The following is a 17,510-nucleotide window of genomic DNA, read 5'->3' as shown; positions in this document are numbered from 1 at the left end:
CGGAATGCCTTCCATCAGCTTTGGCTGGTGGTCCAGCTATGCCCCTATCTGAACAAGGATAGCCTAACTACTGTTGTCTATGCTCTGGTAACATCAAGGTTAGATTACTGCAGTGTTGTTATATGTAGGGCTGCCTCCGAAGATTCAGAAACTTCAGCTGGTGCAGAATTCAACGGCCAGGTTGTTCACTGGAACAAGAAGGTTTGAGCATATTACACTGATCCTGGTCCGACTGCAATGGCTACCAGTTAGTTTCCGGGCCCAATTCAAAGGGCTGGTTTTGACCCATAAAGCCTTAAACGGCTCAGGGCCGCAATACCTCAAAGACCACCTCTTTCCATCTTTCTATGTGGACCCTGAGATCATCTTCTAAGGCCCTTTGTGTGTCTCCTTGAGAGGTCCAGAGGGCGGCAACACGAGAACGGGGCCTTCTCTGCAGTGGCTCCCTGTCTATGGAATGCTCTCCCCAAGGAAGTTCGCCTGGTGCCTTCATTACACACCTTTAGGCGCCAGGCAGAAAGGTTCCTTTTTAACCAGGCCTTTGGTTGATCTGTTTGACATTCTGTGCCCTTTAAATGTGGCTCTTTTCTGGGGATATTATTGGGTGGTTGTTTTTATTCTGATTATATATGTTGTGATCTTTTCTGTGAACCGCTCTGAGACCTTTGGGTATAGGGTGGTATAGAAACTCTAATAAATAATAAAAATAATAATAATAACAATAATAATATATATGATTATATATGTTGTGATCTTTTCTGTGAACCACCCTGAGACCTTTGGGTATAGGGTGGTATAGAAACTCTAATAATAATAATAATAATAATAATAATAATAATAATAATAATAATAATAATAATATTTCACTGCCTTGATTCCCTCCCAAGCACATGTAGACTAGGCATATTCTGTAACTAAGCCCAGAACCCTTCCTCCCGACTTCCCTAATAGCAGAATCAGCAGCCGCCTGGCTTGCATATAGAGAATTCTCATTACGTTCCCCATAAAATACCCCCTTTTCAGCACACAAATTCCTCGGAGAACAGCGCCCACGAAGCCAGCGCTGCCGTAATTTAATTGCGAATACTCCCCTGTATGTTCAAGTGCAGAAGCTCACCTGTCTTTGGGGAAAGGATTCACTTTGCAGGCTTCCAGCAAAAATTTAACTACCTCTACGTGACCTACAAAACACAAGGAGGAGGAGGATAATGTTATGCACTCGTTATATTAAACGACGCTAAAATGTTAACAAGAAATGCCAGAGATTATTCACTGCCACAACCTTCCGCAGCCGCTACGTGCAACGCCGTCCGGGAATCGTAGTCTCTCTGCTCCATATCCATGCCTGACAAAGCAAACCTGAAATAAATAAAATTTTTATTAAAATTTGAGAGGATAATGGGGGGGGAAGAGGATAAAAAGCTCAGTCCCAAATAATGCAGAACCAAGCATCTAGTGTTTCCTAAGCCTTGGATAAGAGGAAAGCTCAAAAATTAGAAGTTCAAAATATATCGATTGGTATCTAAAGCTTTCCATATGCTGATGGAAGAACTTTGTCAGCAGAATGGGAGGAAGGCCATTTTGGGCAATTCCCCCTCTGCCCTCTTCCCAAATCTGTTCCACAAAGTGTTGGCGGCTCCTTCTGGAGGCAGATTCAGGAGGGCTGAAGGGGGACTCACCAAAAAATGCCTCTCTTCCTCATTTCACTGACTGAGTCCTTTCATTAGGAAATCGAACACTGGTCCTGAAAGACCTACATTGGCTCCCAGTACATTTCTGAGAATAATTCAAAGTGCTGATGCTGACCTAAACTAGGCACCCCCAAACTTGGCCCTCCAGATGTTTTGGGACTACAACTCCCATCATCCCTGACCACTGGTCCTGTTAGCTAGGGATGATGGGAGCTGTAGACCCAAAACATCTGGAGGGCCGAGTTTGGGGATGCCTGCCCTAAACGGCCTTGGCCCAGTATACCTGAAGGAACATCTCCATCCCTGTCATCCAGCCTGGACACTGAAGTCCAGCTCTGAGGGTCTTCTGCTGGTTCCCTCACTGCGAGAAGTGAAGCCACAGAGGGCCTTCTCAGTAGTGGTGCCCTCCCTGTGGAACGCCCGCCCATCAGATGTCAAGGAGAGAAAGAGCTACGCAACCTTTAGAAGACATCTGAAGGCAGCCCTGTATAGGGAAGTTTTTAATGTTTAATTACAGTAATTTTCCTTCTATAAGATGCACCCATGTATAAGACACCCCCTATTTGGGGGGACTCCATTTTAAGAAAACGGGGGGAGATGGCCCCCGTGTATAAGACGCCCCCAAATTTTGGACATTATTTCTTAGGGGGAAAACCTAGTCTTATACACGGAAAAATACGGTATGTTTTGGTATATGCTGGAAGCTGCCCAGAGTGGCTTCAGCACCCCAGTCAGATGGGCTGGTTACAAATAAAACTATTATTATTATTATTATTATTATTATTATTATTATTATTATTATAGCATTGGGCACCACCCACTGACCTGGTTTGCACTTAATGCTAAACCCATGGTTTATTAAACCATGATTTAAGTGTTGTGTGAACCCAATTTCGCGGCTTAACTCATTCTGGTTGAATTCACTCATTAACTAAGGCTTGTAGTTGCTTTATAAGCCTTTGCTAACATTAATCATAGCTTAGTGTTATGTGCAAACCTAGACCTCCTGCTCAACTATAGTTAAATGTGGCTAGCAGCATTTGAGCAGGGCTGGCTCGAATAAAGAGTGGGAAGTGGGGGAATTTGAACCTCTCTCAAGGCTCAGCTGCTGGTGTTTTTAAACACACTGGTACCTTGGGTTACAGGCGCTTCAGGTTACAGACTCCGCTAACCCAGAAATAGTACCTCGGGTTAAGAACTTTGCTTCAGGATGAGAACAGAAATCACGCAGTGGCGTTGCAGTGGCAGCAGGAGGCCCCATTAGCTAAAGTAGTGCTTCAGGTTAAGAACAGTTTCAGGTTAAGAACGGACCTCCAGAACAAAATAAGTTCTTAACCAGAGGTATCACTGTATTCTTCGATATAATAAAGTTAGGTTTAAGTGTTCATCTGCCAGACACCACAGCTTTAACTATGGTTAGTGTTTGCCATGCCTTAGCTAACCGGGCCATTAACTGGGGAATGTGTTTCAGTCATCCAAATTGTAATGCGTTTGCTAGGAGGCTCTGTGTGAAGAGCTTTCCTTTCCGCTCATTCTGAAAAGCCTGCCCCCCCCCCCTTTGCATTCAAGCACTGTCCTGGCTTGTAAAACAAAATACCGTATTTTTCGCTCTATAAGACACACCAGACCACAAGACACACCTAGTTTTTGGAGGAGGAAAACAAGAAAAAATAATATTCTGAATCTCAGAAGCCAGAACAGCAAGAGGGATCGCTGCACAGTGAAAGCAGCAATCCCTCTTGCTGTTCTGGCTTCTGGGATAGCTGCGCAGCCTGCATTCGCTCCATAAGACGCGCACACACATTTCCCCTTACTTTTTAGGAGGGAAAAAGGGAGTCTTATAGAGCAAAAAATACGGTAACATCAGAGCAGCATTAGTTATGCACATACACTAGAAAGGCTGGAATGTTTCAAAACAAAGGCAAAAAAATTAAACGACGAGCAGAGGGCATGTAATCTCGCTCCTGTAATATTTTCACCACGGCTCTGGAAGCTTTAATCACTTGCTCTGCAGAATTAGTTGATGAAAGCTTTAATTGGTATGCTTTTTAAAACCCGCAATTGTACTAGCTTTGTGGAACAGGTTCCTGGCATTCCCAACAGTATTCATTTAAAATAATGGAGCACAAACAGGGTTGTGGGGAGTGTGCATCTCAATCGCAATATTAGGTATTAAAAAATAATTTATATTGCCAGCGGTCACATGCACACAATGCACTTAAATCACATTTATACCATATATAAATGGCCCCCCTTTTTTCTTGGGAGGCTCGAAGGGAAGTGTGAAACATGGCTAAGCGACACCTGGAAACTTTCCTCTCAATCTTATCCCCCGAAACCTTGAAACTATGTACACTGATAGTTCTCTAGGTAAGTCAGGTCAATTTCAAAGGAACCGACTGGTGCTCAGTGCCAAGTCATGGTTCACCGGAAATAATCCAAGGAACCTTAGATTACCCCTCGCAAAGCGACAATTCCCAGCGCCCTTAAACTACCGTTTGCAGGATTATTCCCTGGGGGGAAGACATGTGCTCTGGCTGTATGGGGCAGATGTGGCCGCTCTGCAGCCAGAATTTATATTTATTTTTTATTTTATTTATTTATTTTTAATTTCTATAAATATTTAAATCAATCAATAAAACTCAATGGGTGTCCATCAATATGCAGATGATACCCAGCTCTATCTCTCTTTCAAATCAAAACCAGTGAAGGCGGTGAAGGTCCTGTGTGAGTGCCTGGAGGCGGTTGGAGGATGGATGGTGGCTAATAGATTGAGGTTGAATCCTGACAAGACAAGTACTGTTTTTGGGGGACGGGGTGGGCTGGTGTGGAGGACTCCCTGGTCCTGAATGGGGTAACTGTGCCCCTGAAGGACCAGGTGTGCAGCCTGGGAGTCATTTTGGACTCACAGCTGTCCATGGAGGCGCAGATCAATTGTGTCCAGGGCAGCTGTCTACCAGCTCCACGCTGGCTGAGACCCTACCTGCCCGCGGACTGTCTCACCAGAGTGGTGCATGCTCTAGTTATCTCCCGCTTGGACTACTGCAATGCGCTCTACATGGGGCTACCTTTGAGGGTGACCCAGAAACTGCAACTAATCCAGAATGAGGCAGCTAGACTGGTGACTGGGGGCGGCCGCCGAGACCATATAACACCGGTCTTGAAAGACCTACATTGGCTCCCAGTACGTTTCCGAGCACAATTCAAAGTGTTGGTGCTGACCTTTAAAGGCCTAAACGGCCTCGGCCCAGTATACCTGAAGAAGCGTCTCCACCCGCATCATTCTGCCCGGATGCTGAGGTCCAGCACCGAGGGCCTTCTGGCGGTTCCCTCATTGCGAGAAGCAAAGCTACAGGGAACCAGGCAGAGGGCCTTCTTCTTGGTAGTGGCGCCTGCCCTGTGAAACGGCCTCCCATCCGATGTCAAAGAGATAAACTACCTGACATTCAGAAGACATCTGAAGGCAGCCCTGTTCAGGGAAGTTTTTAATGTTTGTCATATTAGTGTATTTTTGGCCTTGTGGAAGCCGCCCAGAGTGGCTGGGGAAACCCAGCCAGATAGGTGGGGTACAAATAATAAATAAAATAATAATAATAATAATAATAATAATAATAATAATTATTATTATTATTAATCACTGGTTCCCCACAGGAGACATGATTATTAAGGAACCATGTAGTAATCGAATCCTCTTTCCACCTTGAATAGAGTGTCTCCGGAATCTAAGACTATTATTATTGTTCAAATGGATCTTCCATCGCTCACAGTGTCTCTGAACATGGCCCAGCCAGGTTTAATATATACATTATATAGGATTGCCTTACGTCCGGGATTCCAATGACGGAATTAGCGTCTGGGGGAATTTTTTTTGGAAAATTTGCAAAATGTCCGCGTTTTTGAAACTTAAAAAAAAACGCTCAGATTTTTACTTCTTGAAATATTGCTACCCTATATGGCATACACATTTCACATAATGAGGCACAAAGCAAAATATGGATTTTACCTTCGTAGTGCAGACACATCACCAGTGTAGGCAGCAAACAGGAGATTTATGACAGATTTCACCTGTAATGGAGAAGGGAAAGGGAGAGGGATTTATAATGGGTTTTTTTTCTTTCTATTTTCCTGGGAGGTTCAGAAGGGAATATAAAAACATGCTAACAGCTGCAAACTTTCATGTCAGCCTTATCAACAGCAACTTGGCCTCTGTATAAATTTCTAGTTCTGGACAACTTCAAAGCTATTAAACCGGTGGAACACAGCCAAAGTTGTCACTTGGAAAGGTTAGCAGCTGATATCTGAGAAAGGCTGTATTTAAAAGTGAGGTAGGAGAGCAAAAGCAAAACAAAAAAGTAACTTCTGGCAACCAATCCGCCAATTTGGTTTCAGATAGTACATGGGTAGTCGAGTCTACGAAGGCCAGGACACAAATTTCCACAGCCCTCTAGTAGCTCATTTACCAGAAGTAATGTATTTAGCATTAACTCTGGAAGTATATGGGACACGGGTGGCGCTGTGGGTTAAACCACAGAGCCTAGGACTTGCCGATCAGAAGGTTGGCGGTTCGAATCCCCGCGACAGGGTGAGCTCCCGTTGCTCAGTCCCTGCACCTGCCAACCTAGCAGTTCGAAAGCACGTCAAAGTGCAAGTAGATAAATAGGTACTGCTCCGGCGGGAAGGTAAACGGCATTTCCTTCCCGGGAAGGTAAACGGCATTTCCGTGCGCTTCTCTGGTTCGCCAGAAGCGGCTTAGTCATGCTGACCACATGACCTGGAAGCTGTACGCCGGCTCCCTCGGCCAATAAAGCGAGATGAGCGCCGCAACCCCAGAGTCGGCCACGACTGGACCTAATGGTCAGGGGTCCCTTTACCTTTACCTTTTACTGGAAGTATATACTCAATTCTGACCACAATGTATATTGTGCTCTAGGAGGCTTAGTTTGGTCTAAATTTGTGTCCCAGGCTTTTTTGACTCATCTACCCATATACTATCTGAAACCAAAGGGGTACACTGGTTGCCAAATATATTGCCAGAAATATATTGGCATTATAACCCTAACCCTACCCCAATACAATGTAAGGTAACCAAAATACTATTTAAAAAGAATATATATTCACATTCGTAGCAAATTTATATTTTATGTACATTTTATTATTTAAAGAGACCCAAGAGAGTGGGTGAAAGAAGATAATTAAACATAGGACAGGCAGAAACTATTGGGAGACAGCTTTATACAACAAGTGCTGAGCACACTTTTCAAGCTCTTACTATTTCACATGTTGGACTTAGGCACAGGTTATTTATCCAGTTAATTCAATTTATACCCCTACCCTTCCTCCCAAGGGACCCAGGGCATCAAACATGGCAGCAACCATATTGTTTCCAGTAAGGCGTGACCCATGCAAAGGCTTCTGGGAAACTGCAGCACAGTGCAGGGTCCATTCCAAAGAGGAAGCCTGTGAGTTTTTGACAAGCTCTTTCTCTAAGAGTCATCCCACAGAGACCCCAAAACACATAGCCAGCTCCGGCACTATTTGTAGAAGAAATTACAGTGGTACCTCGGGTTACAGACGCTTCAGGTTACAGACTCTGCTAACCCAGAAATAGTACCTCGGGTTAAGAACTTTGCTTCAGGATGAGAACAGAAATCGTGCGGTGGCAGTGGGAGGCCCCATTAGCTAAAGCGGTACCTCAGGTTAAGAACAGTTTCAGGTTAAGAATGGACCACTGGAACGAATTAAGTTCTTAACCAGAGGAACCACTCTATAGTGTGTTCCACTTAAACAGGGATCTCCCAGAACAAATAGTACCCACTCGATCCCTACTTGGGTTCACTACTAGGAACATGCTAGTGGGAAGTGGGCCCCTCCCAGTGACACCACATATACAGAAAAGGGAGTCCACACACACACACACACACACACACACGGCTTTCAGGCACTTTGGAACCCTGATCCCTCAAGCATTCCAGAACCTTGATCCCTCAAGTGTTCCAGAACCCTGATACCTCAATGTTCCAGAACCCTGACACCTCAGCATTCCAGAACCCTGATACCTCAATGTTCCAAAACTCTGACCCCTCAGCATTCCAGAACCCTGATACCTCAATGTTCCAGAACCCTGACACCTCAAGCATTCCAGAACCTTGATCCCTCAGCATTCCAGAACCCTGACACCTCAATGTTCCAGAACACATGGAAACCTGTATGCAAGGTGGCTCCCTCCCTTCTGACTTTTGTACATGAAGATGCCAGGGGAGAGGAGCTATCCCCACCCTCTCGTTTTCTGTTCCTGCTTCCTCTTTAACCGTGAGCAGAACGGCACTTCCCAAGTGGAAGGAAGCAGGATTGGGCCGCAGCTCGTCCCAGACTTTGTCACCTTGTGCAACCCCTGCGCAGGCCTGCCTGCTCACCTCTCAGCCTGCCTGCTTGCCTCTATTTGTTGAATTGCCAGTGTGTTATCTTGGCAAAAAGAGATTATCGCCAGCAACTCTCCCTGATAAGCAGAACTCAAAGCCAAGGATACGGCAGCAAAGATACACTACCCTGGCCTATTTGCAAGACTGACTCAAAATGTGGCAGCTTCCGTCCTTGCGTGGGTAAGGAATAGAGAGTCCTTGACGCTGTTCTGCTTAGATACAGAAGTGGAGGAACTGGCAGAGTGACACGAGAACCACAAGAACGATGAATTCGCAAAAGGTCAAATGTCCCTGCCTGGCTAATCAATTATTACATTGACTCAAATAACTCTTGGCCAAATAATCCATTTTCCCCCAAGTTTTGGTGATAGTAAGGAAGCAGCTTGGTGGGAGAGCATGTGCCCTGCTTGCAGAAGGGCTCGTGTTAAGTCACCGGCATCCCTAGGTAGGGTTGGGGCAGTCCAATCTGAAAACCTGCATGCCCGTCAGTATAGAAAACATTGAACTTGGTGGACCGATGATCAGTGTATGCAATAAGGCTGCTTCCAACATTTAAGAGCGAGTTTATACTAAGCCAGAATGATTTCCTAAATCCATTCAACAGTTCGATGGCATGAGGCATTTTTCTTGCTGCCATCTAAAATAGCACTCATGTTTAAGATTTTTTTTAAAAAAGAGCTGAGACCAAGAAAGCCAAATGGAAGGATGCGAAATACAAGAAGCAGAAGCCAATTATATCACATAAACCCGCTTTGCAACTAGTTACCATTTTCTTGGTTTAAACATGATAAGATTTTTTTCAGCCTGCAATCCCTTATGTGTAACTCCTGGCTTCAGGCTCATAGTTTTCAAAAGACAACATGGGCAAGTGTGATTTTCCCTCAAACATTTCCCACTTGAAGGGAACCTTCATAGCAGCTTATGATTTTCTTGATATGGCGCTGGTTTTGACACCAGCACAAAAGAAAAACGTTAAGTTTGTTTTTGTTCTATTTAACCCAGAAACACATCCATTGCATTAGTAAGGCAAGACTACATCTATGTGCTTCGATTTATATATACAGTGGTACCTCAGGTTACATACGCTTCAAGTTACAGACTCCGCTAACCCGGAAGTAGGACCTCAGGTTAAGAACTTTACCTCAGGATGAGAACAGAAATCGTGCTCTGGCGGCAGCGGGCGGCCCCATTAGCTAAAGTGGTACCTCAAGTAAGGAACAGTTTCAGGTTAAGAACGGACCTCCAGAATGAATTAAGTTCTTAACCCGAGGTACCACTGTATGTATTTGAAAACACATAAGCAATATTCCACCAGCAATATTCTATTAGTCGTGAAGGTAAAGGTTTGAGAACTGCTGTCCTAGAATGGGCAGAGAATTTGTGATTAAGGACTGATTCATCCACCAATCTGTTTCAGACTCCCCAAATGAATCACTCCTAACGTGGCAGTCTAGTTTTCGCTTAAAATGCACATTTTCCTTCTCAGCTCAAAAGGGGGGCAATTCCCTCCTCACCTAGCCTCTGGATTGCTATGCATGCAAAAACAAATTCCTCAAATGAATCAATTTTGCTCAGAGCTTGATTAAATTCCCTGAGATTTTTCTGCCCGAGGTCACTGTGGTTTGATCTACAGATGTCGGAATGGTCTGTTTTCCAGGCAACTCCTTCCCTGCTATCTTTGAGATAGCATCCCACTCCTTTAGATTCCTGATTATTAAATATAGATATTAGAGGCTTTTAAACTTTCCACACGATTACTCTGCGGAATAAAGGAAAGCAGAACGTAAATGTTACATTTGTTGAGAAATTCTTCCTTACATCACCACGACAAAAAGCAGGAGAGCAGCATTAATCAAAGATACCACTAAGGCAAAGATTCTCTTGCCAAAATCTAGGTATTAACATTTACAAAGGTGTTAACCAAATGCCAATCCTCTTGGTAAAGGTAAAGGTAAAGGGACCCCTGACCATTAGGTCCAGTCGTGACCGACTCTGGGGTTGCGGCGCTCATCTCACTTTATTGGCCGAGGGAGCCGGTGTACAGCTTCCAGGTCATGTGGCCAGCATGACTAAGCCACTTCTGGCGAACCAGAGCAGTGCATGGAAACGCCATTTACCTTCCCACCGGAGCAGTACTTCCACTTTGATGAGCTTTCGAACTGCTAGGTTGGCAGGAGCTGGGACCGAGCAACAGGAGCTCACCCCGTTGCGGGGATTTGAACCACCAACCTTCTGATCGGCAAGCCCTAGGCTCTGTGGTTTAACCCACAGTGCCACCCACGTCCCTAATCATCTTGGTAAGATTATACAAAACCAGGTCTTTTCCCCCCCAGCCAGAATTGAGTTCCGGCACTTTTGAGGTTGGCGCCATTGCCATTCTAAGAGAACGAGGGAGGTGTTCATGGTGAGTTCCGGCAACTCTCTTTCTAGAAAAAATATCACTGTGCTGAACCTATTTTACTCATCCCAACAACTGCAAAACTGCTCAGTAAAATTGACCAAATTTATCTCACTTTCTGAAACCGCACAAACGGAGCACACACACAACCCACCCTCCCTGGCTCATTGACGCAAGCAGAACACACACGAGAGCATGGCATTAATAAAACGATCCTGGTGTCAGCACTGCTCAATGGCTTTCCTGGCCTGTTTCCAACAGGCCTTCAGGATCTGCAGAGCACTGTAACGGACTTAAATTCTGCGTGTTGCTGTTCAAAGAAAAGGTATTAGCAGCAGCCAAGTGGCAGCGTCTTTCGTGTTTACCCTTGGCCCATCTCCAAAGACGTTCAAGATAGTAATCTTTGATTTCAGCTGTGTCACAATCAAAGCAGCATTCTGACCAGTTCACAGGCAGCCTCGGGATCTTACATTGCTCCCAAGTGAGCTGTATTAAGGGGGCAAGTATCCAAGAGCAAAATGAGGCAACAGCTGTTGTCCTTGCAGGGCCTCGGCACCTATTGTTAACAGGATGTGCCCCCGTTAATGCGGCTCAAAGTGGGATTAGCGCCGATGTGCAAAAAATAGATTCTGTACTGTCTGAGGTGAGTGTGTTTCTGGTGAACCAGAATCAGTAGCTTACTGGGAGAGCTCTGCATTTGCGATCACAGGTTTTCTCTCTCCTCCTATCAAATAAAAAGGAAAAAGGCAACAAGAAAGATATCTATGCAATGCCTGTGTATGAAAGAATCTGAAAAAATAGCCCCACTTGACATCATGCTAGGTACAGGTTACAAATGGTATCTGGAAACTCAAAAGGGCAACACTTAATTTCGCTGAACCATATTAATCAGTGCCACCACACAACCCTTGCCCTATTCAAAACCAAACCAAGCGCCAGGAAAGTGAAAACTGATCAAATCCCATCCCCAGACTTCAAAGCTAAAAGGGAACTACAGTGCTGAACATGGCAGCGAAAACCTCAACGCTACATTACGAGATGCCCTCCGACAGCATCGAGTCTTGCAGTATACCTGAAGGAGAGTCTCCACTCCTATCGCTCAGCCCAGACACTGAAGTCCAGCTCCAAGGGCTTTCTGGCGGTTCCCTCACTGTGAGAAGTGAGGTTACAGGGAACCAAGTAGAGGGCCTTCTCGGTAGTGGCGCCCGCCCTGTGGAACGCCCTCCCATCAAGTGTCAAGGAAATAAACAACTATCTGACTTTTAGAAGACATCCGAAGGCAGCCCTGTTGAGGGAAGTTTTTAACACTTGACGTTTTATTATGTTTCTATATTCTTCTGGAAACCCCCCAGAGTGGCTGGGAAAACCTAGCCAGACGGGCGGGGTATAAATAATAAAATAATTATTACAGGGAACCAGGCAGAGGGCCTTCTCGGTAGTGGCGCCCACCCTGTGGAACGCCCTCCCACCAGATGTCAAGGAAATAAACAACTATCTGACTTTTAGAAGACATCTGAAGGCAGCCCTGTTGAGGGAATTTTTTTATGCTTGACGTTTTATCGTGTTTTTAATATTCTGTTGGGAGCTGCGCAGAGTGGCTGGGGAGGCCAAGCCAGATGGGTGGGGTATAAGTAATAAATTATCATCATCAACATCATCATCATTATTAGTGCAACTGTGAAAAGCTTCCACAATAAACCCTGCATGCAGAAATATTGTATCCGCAAGAAGCCTCAGGGTCATCTCAAAACTGAAACTGGTGTGAGGACAAAGCAAAGAGGACGCCTTCACCCTGGTATGGCTCCCCTTTATTACATACACAGCCCAACTAGACAACAAGAAAAAGCACAACAACTCCGATTTGGCTAATCTGGCACAACAGCACCCCCCCCCTTTACACACAAACAAAACTCACTGCAGTCAACTTTAGGCAGCCAATCAACGAAAACATGAATGGAAAGAGAACCTACTTTCCCTGTGACACTGACACACAAACTGCACACACAACACTATGTAGAAGTGTATCCCCCCCCCCACTCCTCTTCTTCCCCAAACCCATACTGCCTATAACATTAGGGTCTCACATCGAATGAAACTGACTTGTGGGAAGGACTCTGTGAACTGAAAGCACAGACGCCGTACACTTGTTACCCAAGGAAATCTTAATAAAAGCTTTTTAAAAAATAAATAGGTTGATATGGCGGAAGATAATGCAATGGCACAGAATGAATAAAGAAAGACTACAATATATTCTGCTTTTGACTCTGCCGGCAACAGCTCTGATTTTCGTACTGTACAATTTTGCCAAAAATAATTGTGCGCTTTCTCTCTCTCTGTAATGCACTCGCTCTGGCTATTCTGGTACAGCACCCAGAAAGATGGTCTAAAATTTACTATCCTACCAAAACCATGAAACTCCCCTGTTTTTGGGTGCCACATTATTCTTAATAATGTCACTGCAAGCAAGCAAAGAGGAATATCATCAATACCTCAGGAATTGGACAACTCGGGAGATGGTGTTGGACTTTCGGAGGAAGAGAGAACTAGCTCCGCTGTACATCGGAGAGGGCTGTGTGGAGATAGTCTCTTCCTTTAAATTCCTAGGAGTTTATCTCAGTGAAGATCTTACTTGAAAAATAAATACAACCCAGGTGGTTAAGAAAGTCCAACAGAGACTCCATCTCCTTAGAGTATTGCGGAAGAACAATGTCAATCAACACCTGATGATCTCCTTCTACTAGTCAACAATAGAAAGTGTCCTTTCATACTGCATCACGGTGTGGTATGCTGGCTTGACATCATCTTATAGGAAATGCCTACAGAGGGTGGTGAATACAGCACAAGATATTATGGGCTGTCCCATGAATCCGCTGGATGATATAGCGGAAGAACGTTGCCTCATGAGAGTGAGGAAAATTCTCAGGGATGATTCACACCCTGGCCGGCACTTTCTTGATCTCCTGCCCTCAGGCAGAAGATATAGAAGCATGATTAGTCGCACCAACAGGGTAAAGAACAGCTTCTATCCGTGGGCTGTTAGGCTGCTGAATGAAAAAATAACAACAGGGCAACTGACTTTCGGGTTTGGCGGGTGTGCGTCAGTAAACGAGGGGAATTAAGACTAACAGAGCTGAGTGGGGGGTGCTCGTGTAATCTCACTGCATACAAGTTGTACAAGTGACAATAAAGTATTTCAATTTCAATTCTTGGGAGAGAGAGAGCTCCTGGTTTGCCCCCTAGGTGGTGCACAGTCACAATATTGTAGTGTCTGTTAGGTTGTTCGATAGTTCCCCCTCAACCCTCTGCCTCCCTACAAACGCACTGGCATTAACTTCACAATGCTGTTAGGGTAGCTTTTATTTTGGGAGGCCGGCGGCAGCATTAACTCGCAAAGCTGCTTCCAGGGATTTCATTTTGGAACCACAGATGCAGAATTAACTTGAAATGATGCCCACCTAAGCATTTATATTTGCGCGGATACCTCCCCCCGCACCCCCACAAAGTCCCAGCTTGCTCTTGGCCGTTTCAAAAGTCGAGCTGAAAATACAAGAGTAAGGAACCCAGAAAAGAATAGCAGCAGCAGACAACGGATTGAGCAGAAAGCTCTCCCAGCCTTCACTCAAATCGTCTTAATATAGAAATTCGTTATCTACAGAAGGATGCGATTTCCAAAGACTGAGAATTATTAGACAAAAGAGCCGAACTCAACAATAATTTGGATTTCCGAGATCTTCGAAAACCATACTAGGTGTTAAGTTCAGTAAAGTTAGAATGCAAGAGGAGCCAATGACCCACCTAGGGCAGGATCCTGCTCTCAGTGGTGAACCGCTGTGACACCCACAAACCAGACCTGGGCGCAACAACACTCACAACTCCCCAGGAACCTGCATTCAAAGGTAAAGGCACGCTTTCTGACCGTTGAGATAAAAGCAGCCATTCAATGTGCCACTAGAATCGTGGCAATTGTTTTCTGGGTGGAGAAGTGCAAAATGTTCTCTTTAAGAATGTGTCCCCCAACAGACTAACAGGGAACACACAGAGAAAGCCAAGACTATCACCAGGGCAAACAGTTCCTCTGTTCACATATTAGAGGACAGTTTCCCAAACTTGGGTTTGCTGCTGCTGTTTTTGGACTACAACTCCCATCATCCCTGACCACTGGTCCTGCTAGCTAGGGATGATGGGAGTTATAGTCCAAAAACAGCTGGAGTCCCAGGTTTGGGAAACCCTGTAAGCTACCCTTTCAAGGATTCCCCTAAACAGTCTCCTTCCAGAGCAACATCCCATAAGGCCACCGTTACAAGTTAGTTTCACCCTCCCTGTGCACGAGCCAAAGCACTCCGAATTTATGGGATGTGCGTATGGATTTCACCCACTGTCACTGCATGTAAATATGGATATGCACTGGTTTTCACTTCTGGGCTTCTCATTGATTTCTGATCCTGTGGGCAATGGCGTTTTATTATACCAATAATAAACTATCATCTTCCAAACCAACTACTCTATTCCAAACTTAAAAATGGAAAGAGGTTCAAAGACTCTCTCAAGGCAAATCTTAATTATTATTTTTTAGTATAAACGCCAACAACTGGGAAACACTGGCCTGTGAGCACTCCAGTTGGAGAACAGCCTTTACCAAAGGGACGTGGGTGGCGCTGTGGGTTGAACCACAGAGCCTAGGACTTGCCGATCAGAAGGTCGGCGGCTCGAATCCCCGCAACAGGGTGAGCTCCCGTTGCTCGGTCCCTGCTCCTGCCAACCTAGCAGTTCGAAAGCAAGTCAAAGTGCAAGTAGATCCCGCTCCGGCAGGAAGGCAAACGGCATTTCCGTGCACTGCTCTGGTTCACCAGAAGTGGCTTAGTCATGCTGGCCACATGACCTGGAAGCTGTACGCCGGCTCCCTTGGCCAGTAAAGTGAGATGAGCGCCACAACCCCAGAGTCAGTCACGACTGGACCTAATGGTCAGGGGTCCCTTTACCTTTACATGGGCTTTGAAGATTCTCGAACTCAGGATGAAAGGGACAGATGCGCTAAGAGGAAGGCACGTTTGGCAAACCCTCACCATGATTGACTCCCACCCAGAAACCTATGTCCCCTCTGTGGAAGGATGTGTGGAACTAGAATTGGCCTCCACAGTCACTTACGAACTCACTGTTAAAACCATGTTTATGGAAGACAACCTTACTCGGCTACGAGTGATCTCCAAAGAAGAAGATCACATTTTAATATCTGTCTGAAGCCATCATGAAAAATCCTACGTAGCTTTGGACTACTGTCACTGATAAACTCAGGGCTCGCAGAAATTCAGATGGGTGCCATTGCCATCAAATGGCAAGAGGGGAAGCATACGTGGCGTGTTCCAGCAACTCTTTTTTCTAGAAAAATAGCCCTGGCTATACTGTGGGTTAAACCACAGAGCCTAGGACTTGCTGATCAGAAGGTCGGTGGTTCGAATCCCTGCGATAGGGTGAACTCCAGTTGCTCAGTCCCAGCTCCTGCCCACTTAGCAGTTCGAAAGCACGTCAAAGTACAAGTAGATAAATAGGTACCACTCTGGCGGGAAGGTAAACGGCGTTTCTGTGTACTGCTCTGGTTCGCCAGAAGCGGCTTAGTCATGATGGCACATGACCCGGAAGCTGTACGCCGGCTCCCTCCAGTAAAGCGAGATGAGTGCCGCAACCCCAGAGTCGGTCACAACTGGACCTAATGGTCAGGGGTCCCTTTACCCTTTACCTTTATACTGCCATCCAACTAAGCTATAAGAAATGACTGCAACTGTCCTGGACAAACGTTTGGAAGCTGTAATTCAAGGTGATGAGGGTCAGCAGGGGTTGACAGCCTGGATTCTGAAAAGATGGAGATAAGGGAAGACTGGGAGAAAAAAGTTTGCCTGAAAATAATGATCTGGCAATTAATGGGCTGGACCAGATCTTACACAGCCAGGAGAGTTTCTTGAGCTCAGCTTTGATAGCTGAAACAGACGGCACTACTGACAACACACACCTTTGGATATCAGATGTATACAAAATACTGGCTGCGTTCCCTCCTGACCCGCAAAGATCTTGCGAAAGATCATCCATGCCCTTGTAACCCGCAGATTGGCTGCGGCATTGCACTCTGGCTGCCCTTTCAGATTACCACAGTCCACCTACTCAGAGGAATAGCTTTGCTGTTAGCTTCAGGAGCCAATTCAAAGCACTCAGATTCTGACATTTAAAACCACACAAAGACTGAGGACCAGATACCTCAGAGGGCCACTCCCTTTAAAGGACACACTCGCAAACAGGGAGATGTTTGAACAGTTTTGGGATGAAGGAGGGAATCAAAATATTTAAGGGGTTGGAAGTCTCAAGTATTTTAGGCTTTCTCGGCCAGGAACAAAAAACGGGATAACTCATTGGGGACATGAGAGTGGTTTGTAAAATTGTGCACCGAGGTCTGTGAAACCCTGCGGAAAATGACAGAGAAGCATATGATGAGCAGGATAGATGATAAAGAGAGGTTAGAATTTTGGGTTTCCCAAACTTGGGCTTGCTGCTGCTGTTTTTGGACTACAGTTCCCATCAACCCTGAACACTGGTCCTGCTAGCTAGGGATGATGGGAGTTGCAGTCCAAAAAAAGAAAAGCTGGTGACCTGAGTTTGGGAAACCCTGGGTTAGATAAAGAGGTGAGATTTAATTATATATATATACAGTGGTGCCTCGCAAGACGAAATTAATCTGTTCCGCGAGTCTCTTCATCTTGCAGTTTTTTTCGTCTTGCGAAGCACGGCTATTAGCAGTTTAGCGGCTATTAACGGCTTAGTGGCTATTAACGGCTTAGTGGCTTTAAGAAAAAGGAAACAAACTCGCAAGAACTCGCAAGACGTTTCGTCTTGCGAAGCAAGCCCATAGGGAAATTCGTCTTGCGGAACGACTCAAAAAACGGAAAACTCTTTCGTCTTGCACGTTTTTCGTCTTGCGAGGCATTCGTCTTGCAAGGTGCCACTGTATCCCTACAA

The 17,510-nt window shown here is 45.4% G+C and overlaps 1 protein-coding gene and 1 long non-coding RNA gene across 3 annotated transcripts in view; both read right to left on the bottom strand.

The window, feature by feature from the left end:
- The window catches only part of GLS (glutaminase), a 74,448-nt gene that overhangs the window by 4,790 nt on the left and 52,148 nt on the right, over positions 1 to 17,510 (bottom strand). For both annotated transcript variants that reach the window (XR_014517755.1, XM_083468660.1), the window contains exons 15-17: positions 5,695 to 5,756; positions 1,283 to 1,359; positions 1,118 to 1,181 (exon numbers count right to left, since the gene is read on the bottom strand). Coding sequence is in view for 1 of the 2 variants with exons in the window: in XM_083468660.1 (XP_083324786.1) it covers positions 1,118 to 1,181; positions 1,283 to 1,359; positions 5,695 to 5,756 (203 nt within the window). In the remaining variant the exon portion in view is untranslated. The remainder of the gene's footprint in view (positions 1 to 1,117; positions 1,182 to 1,282; positions 1,360 to 5,694; positions 5,757 to 17,510) is intronic.
- LOC310691191 lies at positions 7,236 to 10,179 on the bottom strand. The gene is made up of 2 exons (XR_014518375.1): positions 7,869 to 10,179; positions 7,236 to 7,819 (listed from the first exon to the last, which is right to left on the bottom strand). It is a non-coding gene; the product is annotated as an uncharacterized lncRNA (long non-coding RNA).

This window comes from Podarcis liolepis, assembly GCF_965112155.1.
Source record: "Podarcis liolepis genome assembly, chromosome: 1".
Taxonomy (NCBI): domain Eukaryota; kingdom Metazoa; phylum Chordata; class Lepidosauria; order Squamata; family Lacertidae; genus Podarcis; species Podarcis liolepis.
This window is presented reverse-complemented; position numbering and strand designations above follow the sequence as displayed.